The sequence below is a fragment of the Microchirus variegatus genome (genome assembly GCF_963457635.1).
Source record: "Microchirus variegatus genome assembly, chromosome: 1".
Classification (NCBI taxonomy): Eukaryota; Metazoa; Chordata; class Actinopteri; order Pleuronectiformes; family Soleidae; genus Microchirus; species Microchirus variegatus.
In genome coordinates, this window is record NC_139802.1 from 3930716 (window position 1) to 3943878 (window position 13163).

Sequence of the window (13163 nt, forward strand, 5' to 3'; positions counted from 1 at the left end):
TGTGGTAAACCACCAGTATTGCTGATCATTGACGATCGGTAATAACCCGTGTGAGCCCTAAAAGGTTTCACTTTCCCTTGTTAGGTCAACTACTCCTATTTACTCCAGCGTTCTTGTCCTGTTATGACAGTCGATATTTTCCATTCCACTTCAAGTCCCTTTCAATGAGGAAAAAAGCTTGTACAGTTAAATTCTGTGATGTAGAGTCTCCGGTGGCCTCATTTCTTTCTGACAAGGCTCTGCTTTAATGCAAGATTACGAACGATTCAAGAGTTCCCGCTTCACGTGTGGTGCTTTTGATGCTTCAGTTTATGTGATTTGTTCATTTGAAGTTTCTTCATGGATCAGGGTAAAGTTCCTCAGGTTTGTTGTCGCTCGTTGATGTAAACGAAGACCTTATTGTAAATAGCCGAGTGTTGCTGCACACAAAAACCAAACAAAATTAGCGGAGTTGATGACAACAGTGTGTGATTAAGAGGTGACAATCTCCCTTCCTAGGTGCCTCCATCCCTTCTGTGTCTCAGCAGCTGGAATATATTCTGCAGAGATTGAACAGGAGAACAGACACTGAGACACACACAGTTGTCAGAAGACGGAGGCATTTAGCCAGGTTACTGCTGGGGTCAAACACGGGACAGAGGCAGGCAAAGCCTTACCTTGCCACACATACCATCTTTACTGCAGTTCTTATTGTCCTTGTCTGTTGCCTCTTCTTCCACCTATACACACACACACACACACACATTACACATGCACATTAGAATCAGCTGATGAAAATGCGAGAAGGGGGAAATTTTACATAAAAAAAGCTGAAGACAATATAATTATGATACTACTACCTATAACAACAACAGCAATAATAATAATAATGGCAAAAACAGGAACACTGTAGTTGGAAATGCTGTGTTGTGTAATGGTATGCAATGTAAATTCTTAGAAGGCGACGTGTTTTAATGAAGGTTGTTCAGTAAACAACAACAACGTGTTCATACCTCCTTCCTCCACTTCAGCTCACAGAAGACTCTCTCGAAGCATTCGTGCATGTAGTTGAACTGCACGCGGGTAGTTCACAGCAAATGAAAACAGACAAACAAACAACAACTTAGAAATTGAAGAAAATGCTTCAACTTTCATTCAGGTCCAGAATTCAGCTGCCCACATCCTCACCAGAATGCCCTCATTTCACCACACCACCCCCTATCCTACAACAACTCCACTGATTCCCTGGTTAATTTCAGAATTCAATTCAAAATCCTCCCGTACGCTCTTTCAAGGACGTCCACAACCTCGCCGCCTCCTCCCGCTCCCTCAGATCCTCCTCCTCCTCCATCCACCTCAGCACCATCTCTGGAACTCACTCCCACCAGACATCCGCAACTCTGACTCTTTTCCCCTCTTCAAATCCAGACTCAAAACTGCTCAAAATAGCCTACTCTTTATCTAATTTAAGTGTCCTTGAGTGTTTGAAAGGTGCTTACAAATGCATCATCATTATTATTATTATTATTATTATTGTTTCAGTTTTGGTGGAGAGATGAGGAAGAGGATAAAAAAAAAAAATTCATATACTGTCACCATTATATGTTTATTCTTTATGTTTGTATATTGTATTTTTATAATGTGCTGCTGTGTCAATGTGAATTTCCTTGCTGAGGAATAAATAAAAGTCAATCTTCTTATTTTAATATTGACACTTCCCTTAGAACAGATAGACAGCCTCTGTTTTTTAAAGCCCCTTTTTTAAAAAGTGATTTTATGGCTGTATTATCTTTTTTTTGTTTTTACTAGAATAGACGTGTCATGTGCAGTGTTTGTGCGATACTCACATAAGGTGTAAATATCTTGACCCAGCGTGGCTTCTTCTCTCCCCGTGCATATTCGAAACAGAAGGCCATGCCCTCTTCATCTGTGTCCCACCTCTGCATTTCCCCCCAGTCAAAAGCAATCACTTGGTTCTGCAACAAACAGCGAGGCTTCGTGACAACATCCCTGTTGTTACACATGCAAACTAAACTGCATATATACGAGCCGATGCCCGCTAACAAACAGTTGCCCTTGCCTCGAGTGTCCCTTCCTCTGTGCAGGCGTGCAGCTTGAAGTTGTGAATGCTAATGGCCGTGATGACGTGGCCTTTACGTCGGGAGTCACAGGAACAGTGAGGGAATATGATCTCGTTGTAGCCCTCGCAATCCCTCAGTAAACTCAGATACTGAGAGAGAAAGAAGCAGAGGACAGGGGAGAGGAGACATGATGCAAGATGTTGTTTTCATCACATGTTACAAGATGTAATTCTGCAGCTGACTGAGGTTCAGGTTAGGACTCGCTTGGAACAGGTAACAAATCTTTATAGCCATAAAGCAAAGTGAACAGCATTAGTCCTGAATAAGTTTTTTATATCAGGAGCCAGGTCAGCTTTACAAGAGGCCGTCATAATGGGCCACTGGGTATATGCAGGAATTCTGAAGTTAATTTTAATACCTTTTAAGACTTTTTCAAGATGTTCTCAAAAATGTTGTATTATTTAATTTATTAAAGGGGTCATATTATACCCTATTTCTCCAAGTTATACTCGTTCCCTGGTGTCCTATTGAACATTTCTGTGACATGCTTTGGTCAAAATAAGGATGAAGCACCACATCAGTTCAATCACCCTGCCATAACAGCCCTGTTTAGAACGCTCGATTTAGTAGTATATCTTTTTTTTTTTAAAAAAGAAAAAAGAAAAACGAAACTTAAGGGACAGGAAATGACATCAGCCACAGAGGCTAGTGGGAGCTAACAGCAGTTAGCATTTGGAAAAGTGATCATTTGCAGGATCTAGCAGGCACATTGCCGTCATATATATATAACATGTATCCACTGGACAGATAAATCCCCTGAGGCTGGAAGTTTGTGTAGGACTTTTCGTGGACTTTGGGGACTTCAGATTTTCTGATACCGTTGCTCTCGCCAGCACTCTCGCGTGTTTTACGGACAGAGCGGAGCTCTGCGAGACAACAATTCCAGGAATTTAGCACATTGTGACGTAGCAATGAGCGCGAAAAGTCAACATCGCGTATTTTATCTCTTGTACTTAGACTGAGGAGGACCACAAGAACATGAGTGAGTCATCTTTTTTCCCACTTTGCCGACTGAAAGGGCCTCCAGAGTCCCAAATATAAGGATTTAAATGATTAAAAAGTTGATTTAGCATAATATGTCCCCTTTAAAATAAACAAAGTAAAGTAACACTTTCACTGACTTATTTATGATTTTGGAGTTTATTTTTGATTGTTATTTCAGATATTATTTCGCGCCAGGAGGAGCGCGTTCGCTGTCGCAAGATGCATACTTTTTGAATCAAAATCTATGTACAAAATGTAATACCTCAGGAAATCATGACTAAGACTTTTTAATACTTTTTAAGGGCCTTAATTTTCCCAAAATTGATTTATCAACTTTTAATACTTTTAAGACCCCGCGGACACCCTGTTATAACACCCACAATGGACAGTGAGTTTTGATGCTAACTGAAGGCTACATAGATTTTCCAACACATAGTATATTCAGCTGCAATATACAACTTCACAACTAAATGTTGCTAAAAATTTTACACACAGTGAACAACTAACAACAAACATCAGTCTCTCTGTGTGTTAGACAGACAAACAACTGACCATAGACATCTTCTTCTGCTCTGCGAGCTTTTGCAGCTGGTAGGACTGCTGCTCTGCTTTGATGAAACCTTTCTTTGCATCATCCACCGCCTGCAAAGATAGAATCAGATCTGCTTATGTTGTACTAATAATAGCTCCAAACATACACGTACCGCAGGGATAAGATGCACACACACCTGGTGGAAGAAATAGTTGACAGCAAGCTGGTTATCACTGAGCAGAATCTCTTCTTCTGTGGTGAAGAGCCACTTACGTAGGGTGAGGCAGGTTCCTGGGATGGCTGAGGTATAGTTCTGTACATAGAGTTTGTGGGGGAACTCATTGGGGGCGAGCTTACGCACTGAAGAAGAAAAATTAAAAAAAGGGAGAGAATAGCATGGAAAATTACCAGTAAAACAATGAAGAAGAATCTGATAATTTCTGATGATTCTTTTTGCATGTTCGTACGTCAAGAATATTTATTTATATGACACTTCTCAAGTCTCGAACAAACACGCAAACGGATTTGCCACTCACCCATTCACACATGTATCACATTTGACACATTGCAATTAAAAAGGTACAGTGTCTTTACCAAGGACAATTTAAAACCACCTATCTTCATTGTTTGAGGACGACCAAATCTACCTCTTATGACTTGTATGGTTGGTGATATATGCAATTTATGAAAGGAAACGTATTTTTAAATGCACAGTATGTAACTTCTGCCAGTAGGGGTTACCTGGGTCAGAACAAAAACTAAAGATCTCGTTTGATGATGTTGTGCAGCAGTGTGTCATTTTGAGAATTGTTAATAGCCGAACGCTCAGCAAACGGAAGTGAGTAGTTATGATTCATTAGCAGGGCTGGGACAGAATATCGACCTGGAGACATCCAATATGATAATCGATACACCATGGCAATTATTCATAATTTGATAAACAAATTAAGGCGCTCTAAAGTAAGCAGTCCCTGAAAGATTCACTTGCTGGGCATCGCTACTTCATTTCTCCTTGCGGTGGCGAATGAGGGAAACTTAGAGTTTATAGACAATACACGATTTAAAAAGTAATAATAAGTATTTACTTCCTCACCTTGATCTTTTATAAGGGGGTTGCCGCAAAAAAGGTATAGCTGTCGTATTGTAGTGTACAAATATCCTTGTCCATTTACTTTACATGTACTTTACAGACGTAATGCTCACAGTGAGTACACTGTACATTTTAAACGGTCCGTTTCCATAGATTTAAAGAGTGTTTTTAATGTGTTTGGCGAATGAAAATTCACTACTCAAATATATGTATGTATGTATATATATACACACACATATACATATGTATAAAACATTTTGTTTTTAGATATTTTAGTGCAGAAATGTTACATATAATATATTTAAATCAACCCTGTATTTGAGAGGGAACCAGTGTGAAAACACAAAGGGAAAGGAAGCCATTTGTCATCTTGCTTTTGGCCTAAGAACAATTCTGGCTGCTGCTCCGGTTTAACAACATACAGTAGAGATGAGAGAGAGAGACTTTGGAGAATGGTAGAAATTCAAATATGTGTACCTTTATACGATATATATCTTTGAGGAATGAAAAAAAACCATTAATCTTTGAGTTGTCAGACAGAAACAAATAGGTTGACCTCTTGCGAAACTCATATTCCTCCTTGTTTTCACTGCTACTGTGTTTATGCGGTAACAGGCAGTCCACATAGTTCATGTAGAACAAATTCAGTTGTTCTGTGTGGGTTGAGGATTGATACTACTAGTTGAATTAATATGCCTCTTGTCCTTTGAACAATTCTTGTACCACAAGGCCTTGAAAACTGAGGACCTGTGCAAGTGGTGCATGTAAAGTCATCTACAAAAAGGATGAATGTTCCACAGAGGACTCAGAACACTCCATTAAAACTGAAACATTAATTTTGGAGAAAAGTGCGGACACAATCCTATGCTTCACTTTTATGTTCACTCTCACTCACCGAAAGTGTGGTTGATGACCTCAAAGAGAGCAAAGTAGCTGGCTGTTACACTGTCCATGCCTAACTTCATTACCACAGCCTGAAAGACAGAGAGAGATAGAGACAAAGAAAGGAAAGAGGGTGAAACAGAGACAGAGAAAAGTGTATGCAAGGAGACAATAATGAGGCCTCAGTTTCTTGTAAACAGGCTTACGTGTGTGTGTGTGGGTGTGTTTACCTGGTAGACCTGGTCTGTCGTAGAATTCTTGCGAACTCTGACAGTGAGCGTGGTTTTATCAGGCATGGCTATTCTCAACTCCACATCTGACACGCCGTTATAGTTCTGGCTCACGAGAAACAAAGATTGAACGTACGGTGAGTCAGAGACAGAGAAGTACAAAAACAAACAACAGATTTCTTTATAATTTTGTACCTCATCTGATTCAGACAGGAACTCCTGCATGATATCACTTTCTCCGATTACCCGTACGGAGCACACTGCAGATAAAATGCAGACATTTACAGTATGTGAAGACGTTGTTTGCATATTGATCAACAGAGTTGAAATGCTGAGATATACTGTTTATCTGTGTGCATGTGCGAGATAATTTCCCCCACATCATTCTGCCCCCATTACTTCTAGCTGACAACACAACACTCTTGAAAACATTTCTCACCTTTCTCCAAATATTCTTCCAGGCCTCTGCGTCGTGCATCCAGCTGCTGCTCCGACAGGGAAAAAGGCCATTTCCCAGGCAGCTTAGGGAATGCAAAGATGGAAAACTCCCGCTTAAGGTTTTGGTGCAGGATCACAAACTCCCGATAACGCTTGGAGCAGAGCTGTCTGCCTGCCATGTACACATTGTATACCTGGAAGAAGAAGAGTTCAGGTTGAGACAAAGATGAAAATGAATACTATAAAACAGGACAGTACAAATACAGTCACTAAAAATGTCTTAGTTATGCTTAGTTGGAACATTCATTGAATGAGTGAATTCACTTGTTGGTTTACATGACATCCTTCCTTACACCCACAACGTCATCCAGTTATACTTCCAAATACATTTTTAGACTTGAATAGGGCTGTTTATCAAACTGTAGCAGCATCAATTAGGTATCAAACTACCTCTGTATCAGCTAATATCAAATATGTGTTGTTATTCAACAAGGAATTTTGGTACCAAAGGCATCAGAGAGCCAATTGGCATACAGCATGTCGTCCTTATCTGTCTACCTACATGTGTACAAGCCAAAATCAATACGGCCTTTGCTCTCACTCTGTTCTAAAGACGATGGTCCCAGAGAGAAAGAAACTGTCAGCACTGATCTCTGTGGGGAAGTTTAAGTCGATGCCGAGTTGATTCTGCGTCTAATCCTTTTTCCAAGATCATTTTCAAAACTCTACCTGTATCATAACTGTTCTTGATTGTGTATTTTATTGGTTGGATACTGTGTTTAATTCATTTGATGTGTATGATAGTTGTATATGACTGTTGTGCTGCCTTCTTGATGAGGCTGGTCACCGGATTAAATAAAGGATATAACAAGGATATTCAACAAGAATATCCCTATGAAAAGTTCATGCTACTGTGATATTCTACCATGAAAGCAGGGCATTTAAGTAGAAGGATGCAATGGTAATTTCTTTATCTCAAACAGGAGCTAACAACAGTGGTGGCAATACCACAACAAAAAAATCTCAATATCTCAATAACAATTGAACCACTCCATCAGACAGTTGTCATGATTTTTGCGGTTAACAGCAAAATGCTATTCAATAAGTACTGAAACGCTGAACAATTGGACGTGCATTCAAAAGTTTAGAGAAGGTTCACTTAAGTTCACCTGTAAAGGTTATAGTGCATTTTAGGGGCATTCTGAAATTGAATCCAAGAGCCAAACATCCCTTTGTGAGTATATTTGACTGAGATCTAACAGTGTTAATGATTGGCTGTCTCGAGGCATCAGGGAAGTTACGACCAGAGAAGGAGCTCATTCCCCAAAGTGGAAAAGAAAGACAGGGAAAGAAAGACAACACCTGCAGGCTGGAGTTTAATGAATGAAAGTATTTTGAGAAGATCTAGAGAGCATGGAATATGAGACTGCAAGAAAAAAAAGCAGGTGAGCCAAAAGAGAAGAATTTGACCATAGTGTGGAATGACATTTTTTTTGCTAAAATTGATTTTTTTAAAAATGTGTATCTTCTGGGAATTGGCATTGAAGTAGAAATATCCATTTCATACCATAAAGAACATTTTTAAATCACTACCCAACGCCTTCCCCTTGAATTAGCCATCTATGCATTCATCCACATGTGCACTCACCACAAACTTTTCCTGGTTAAGCTCAGTGTGCTTGAAGCTGGGCACAGAGATGGGGACAGCCTGCTTGTCGGAGTAATCATAACAGGACTGAGCTGAACCGTCGTCTCCGGGATCCAAGCAATCAGCTTCCTGTGGCGGGACGGGGAGCACGGCTAACACAAGCTCCCTCTCTCCAGCCCGGATCAGGTCCACCACCTGCTTATGTGTCGCTCCCTCTACATTCACTCCATTGCTGTTGGATAAAGAAAACATGCAAATATTAAAGTGGTATTATTAAAATGGTTAACCTAGTTCCCTGGTGTCCTAATGAACATGTCTGTGAAATGCTTTGGTCAAAATACCTTAAGGATAAAGCACCACAGCAGTTCAATCACCCTGACAAAACAGCCCTGTTCAGAACGCTCGCTTTGAGTGGCTGTCTCTTTAAATGCAAATGAGACACAGGAAACTACGTCAGCGTCTGAGGCTCCGGCAGCTACCAGCAGTTAGCATTTGGAAAAGCCATCATTTGCCGACTCCAGCCAGCACATTGCCGTCATATATAAAATATATCCACTGAGGCTGGAAGTTTGTGTAGAACTCTGTGCTGCACTGTGCAGCCAAGAATAGAACACTTCGCAGACTTCCGCTCTTCCGGATACTATTGTATGGCCTGCACTCTCGTTTTTTTAGGGACAAAGCGAATCTCTGCGAGACAACAATTCCAGGAATTTGCACATTGTGAAGTCACATTGCATGTTTTATCTCCCGTACTTAGACTGAGGTGGACCACAAAAACAAAGAGTGAGCCATCTTTTTCCACACTTTGCCTACTCATAGGGCTTCCAGAGTCCAAAATATAAGTTTAAAATTATTAAAAGTTTGATTTTGCATAATATGTCTGCTTTGAAGTATTACTTAAAATATTCATTTTTCAAAATTAATACTTGTTGCATTGTTTTCAAAAGCAGTCCTTCCCCTGTTTGAGTCCAAATAAATTTGCATTTGATCTATATATGCAGTACACCTCTGCAGTATGGATGTGGTTTATCATCATCAGAGCACAATCATCTCTTTCAGGCCTGAAAACATGGTCACCAAAGAGTCCACTTGTGTTACTCATGTTCATCAGTGCTAATACTATAATAAACCAAAGGTCTTCTGACGGGGAATCTGTGAGACCAGGGTGATTTTAAGGACATGGTCTGGCTATGTGATAATTTGGTCTTTAAAAAAACAGCATTGTAGTGGCCGTCTGTCGAAAAAAGTCAAACTTGATCAAAAGACCACTATTTCACCATGGGGATGAATCTTATGCAGACAAAAGAAACATAATGTTAAATCCAGGTTATCCATTTTGTGTGGCAAGCAAACAAACGGAATAACAAAGGAATCCTTGTATGCCTTTTTTTGCTCTGGTAAAAAGCCATAGGTCCACGCAGGTGCATTCTGGTCCCTTACCAGTCATCTGATATAAATAACAAGCACACACAATGCCCAAAGCAATCATGTTAAATAACAAAAATATTTAAAAAACTAACTGTGTTAAACAAAACTGGCAATCTAAATAACAAAAATGTAGCTGGAGAGAATACTACTAAATACATTCATCTCCCGCTTTATCCTCCACATGGGGGTGTTACTAAAAATGTAATTCTAGTAAAAAAGAATGGATTTAAATGACTACAAAGCAATATTTAAACACCAAACAAATAAATAGCTCCTACAAGCATCTGTTTTGCTCGTTCGGTTACGCTTACAATGCAAAACTAGAAATGTGGCAATGTATATGTGCCATATTATTTCATCATATATTTTCCTCTAAATGGGAACATCACACACAAATTCAAGATAATGTGCAATTGAAAAAGACCTGAAACTAGTGATTGAGATGTTTTTTTCAAATAAATGAAGTTATTTTTGCAATCAGCAGAGTCACCACCTGATGTAGTGTGTTCTTATTTTCAGATTGTCCTCACCGAGCGAATTCTTCCACATTACCCCTCCATTATGCTTCTTGCAATCGTCAAAAATGCAACATGACTGCCGAGGTTATGTTGGATTTTGACATATTTTAAAGCATGCTGCAAAAAGAGACATCACGTTAATAAACGTGAAAGCACTGCTGGATGTAACTATGAGAGTTTTTTTTTTTGTTAAAGTAGGATAAGTAATGCTTCAGATAGAACGAGAGACTGCCACACAGCTGATCTGTTATGTCAGACATTATGTCATGGAATGGCTTATGTTGGCACGGTGACACAGATTTAAAGCCCAGTGGACACAGCTCTGTAATACCTAATAACACAATGATGCACATGGATATTGAGACAGTGGAGGAATTCTGAGCCAGGGCCCACACAGCAAAGCTAAAATTTGCATTGGTGAGGAGGAGGAGGAGGAGAGACGATGACGATGATGATAATACAAATACACAATGACTAATAGGGAGAGACATGTAGCACAAATAAAACTACCTTGCAGGTGTAGGAGTTGAAACAGTCAGCATATTCTGTATCTTCTATAACAGAAAATCACAGAGTAAGCCTCTCACTTCTCTCTTTATGGTTGCATTATTGACACTTGATATAGTGGACTTTGCACTTCTTGCAGTATCAGCACTAGCTGAGCATCATAAACAGCTTTAAAGAGACATTTCCCATCTTTTAAAGTCATTCGCGGTAATGATTCAGTACTTTCGCCGCCTAGGAGTTAACCGATTTCCATGGTGCATTTTAATAAAAGCACATTTACTTACATAAATGCACAAAGGCACTCAATCAAACCTGTCAAAATAATATATAATACACGACTTTAACAGAGACGCGTGTAACATTATACATTATTAATTCATCATGAGGCATTAGGCCCGGAAAAAGGTTGTCTACCACTCACTGGATTTTTCTGCATCAAAGGAAGTAGGAGTTGTGTGTAAATGTGCAAAGAGGTATTGATTACTTTGAGAATAGAAGAGGCTGTGTATACCACTGCAGTACACACACAAGCACTTCACTGCGAGTGTTTGTACTTAGTTACTGTGTACATACTGTCCTTTGACAGGAAGGCAGAGAATTTTAAAAGTAAAGTCATTTCTCCATTTTCATCGTTCCATGTTGGCATGAGAGACAGTAAATCGTGCTAGGAATAATAATAAAAAAGAGATGATAATGGAGATTCTGGCCTATGTTTGATTTTTTTCCAGCATCTGTTTAAGTTTTCAGGATGTGCTTACCCTACACTCTCTTATCTGATTACACAGTAAATGACACCATCCCAAATGAAAGGTACTAGTTGGAGTGTACACTGCATACACTTTGGACAAAATAGCCCATACAGAGATCAAATAAAAGAGCATTTGTACACAGCACACAAACATCCACATAGACTGTATACATCCACAGGCTCACAAAAAAATAATGGGGTCAACAAACTGCCAGGTTACTGCAGACCATATATTAACAAAGCAGTGTGCAAACACCAGCCAATGAAACTGAGAGAATTCTTCAGAGTGGGGGCCAATCAGAATTGAATTGAAGACATCCTTTTTCTTTTCTGCATCTCCTTATTCCACACACAGAAACACAGTGAAGCGCCAGACCTGATCCTGGGCTGTAAGGCTGTGTGATGCTCTCCATAGCAACATCAGCAAACCATCTCCATGCATTTTAAGCTGCAAGTGAGAATCTCTCACTCTCTCCCACACACACACACACACACACAGGTTTGAGCAGCTTTTCTTGTAAGTAAGGATGCTGCATTGACCTCAACAGTTAATGCATACCACTGACATATTACTGTTTACCAGAGTCTCAGGAATGAGCAACATGTGGACAACTGTAAGGATAGTGATGACAATAATTAGACTTTTGGGATAAATGAAGGTAAAAGCAAGCTATCACACTGGATGCAGTGATGATTTAAGAATATTTGTGGATGAGAGGAATAGGTTTTCAGTGTGATGGGAATATCTAATGATCACTGGAGGGTTTTTTTTTTTTTTTTCCTCAGTCACACACACACAGACAGTCCTTTCATCAGGATGCTCTGCAGGAGGAGGTCCTGTGTGAGTCACTGCAACACACACACACACACACACACACACACACACACACACACACACACACTTGGGGGGGCTAAGAAGTGACGCTCACAGGTCTTTGCAATGTTTTTCACAAACAGTCATTCTGAGGTAAAATGGTCATTCACCCACTGCTCAAACGCTTCTTGCTGAAGCTGAGTAAGTCGCCACTTACACTTCGAGAATCCTGTCCCCCTTCGAAATGCCGGCTCTGTCCGCTGCACCTCCCGGTAGAACCGCACTGACATGCTGAAGTGGAGCGTACAGTTCCCCGTGAATGCTCCTCAGCTGCCCTCCTTCACTCACTTGTCCCCGGACATTGAAGCCGTAGCCCGAGTCGGACTTCACTATCCGAACGAGCCGAGGGCCCGAGGTAACGGTGGTTCCGGACTGGCAGCTGCCGTCGGTGCCCGGCGTAACGCTACCGCCACCGGAGCCGTTTCGAGAGGAAGGGTGAGGCAACGGAGGGACCGCTGAACAAACCCCTTGTCCCTCGTCGTCCGCCATTTTTCGACACTATCCAGTCAGCTAACATTAATAAAAATCCTACAAACATTAGCCGAGGGTAGCAGGCTAATCAACTTGGCTAGCTCACCGACCGAGATGCGCCGGAAAAAGCCGACAGAAAACGACGATAGGCGAGACCGCCCTAGGATACGTTCGATGTGGGTTACTTCAGAGCCTTGACTGAGGATAGGTGCACTCGTTTGTAGTACAGTAATGGAATCAGGCCCGGAACAGGATGAAGTGACTGAGAAGGGGGGAGTTTCTGGAGGGAGAAAAATGACAAATCTACCAATAGATAAATAAGTACAGAGATACATTCATTAATAAATATATAAATAATTAATTAATATTTGTTCTATCACATCTTTTGAATTGAAACAAGATAGTGAGCTTGGTGACCAAAAAAAATATAGGGCTAAGTATTTTATATAAGGGGCTGCTGTGCAACTCTGACTGGACAAAATTAAGGTCTCAGCATATTATGGTCTGTTTTATGATGGATGTGATTGTGTTTAAAAGTAGCCCTGCTGAAGATGTCCTGCAAATGATGGAACGACATGCAGAAGATGAACAGAGGCTGAGCAGAGATGGAGACACTGAAGAAGTGGTGGAAATCATGTGCACACAGTGTACACAGCACACACTTATTTTGTAAATGTCACATTTGGGACATCT

General features: G+C 40.4%; 1 protein-coding gene across 2 annotated transcripts; it reads right to left on the minus strand.

Moving 5' to 3' along the window:
• Positions 1–471: 471 nt before the first annotated feature.
• On the minus strand, positions 472–12488 carry snx27b (sorting nexin 27b; the record flags this gene model as incomplete). 2 transcript variants are annotated; one of them, XM_083886573.1, is made up of 13 exons in its annotated part: positions 472–539; positions 671–719; positions 993–1052; positions 1827–1955; positions 2060–2209; positions 3657–3746; positions 3833–3996; positions 5622–5700; positions 5839–5943; positions 6034–6098; positions 6278–6470; positions 7925–8156; positions 12157–12488. In XM_083886573.1, 13 exons carry the CDS (start codon positions 12486–12488, stop codon positions 472–474), a joined length of 1716 nt encoding a protein of 571 aa, XP_083742699.1. The 2 variants fall into 2 exon arrangements, with proteins under 2 accessions (XP_083742699.1, XP_083742700.1); XM_083886574.1 differs by having other exon boundaries at positions 495–539; positions 657–719.
• Between the last annotated feature and the right edge of the window lie 675 nt (positions 12489–13163).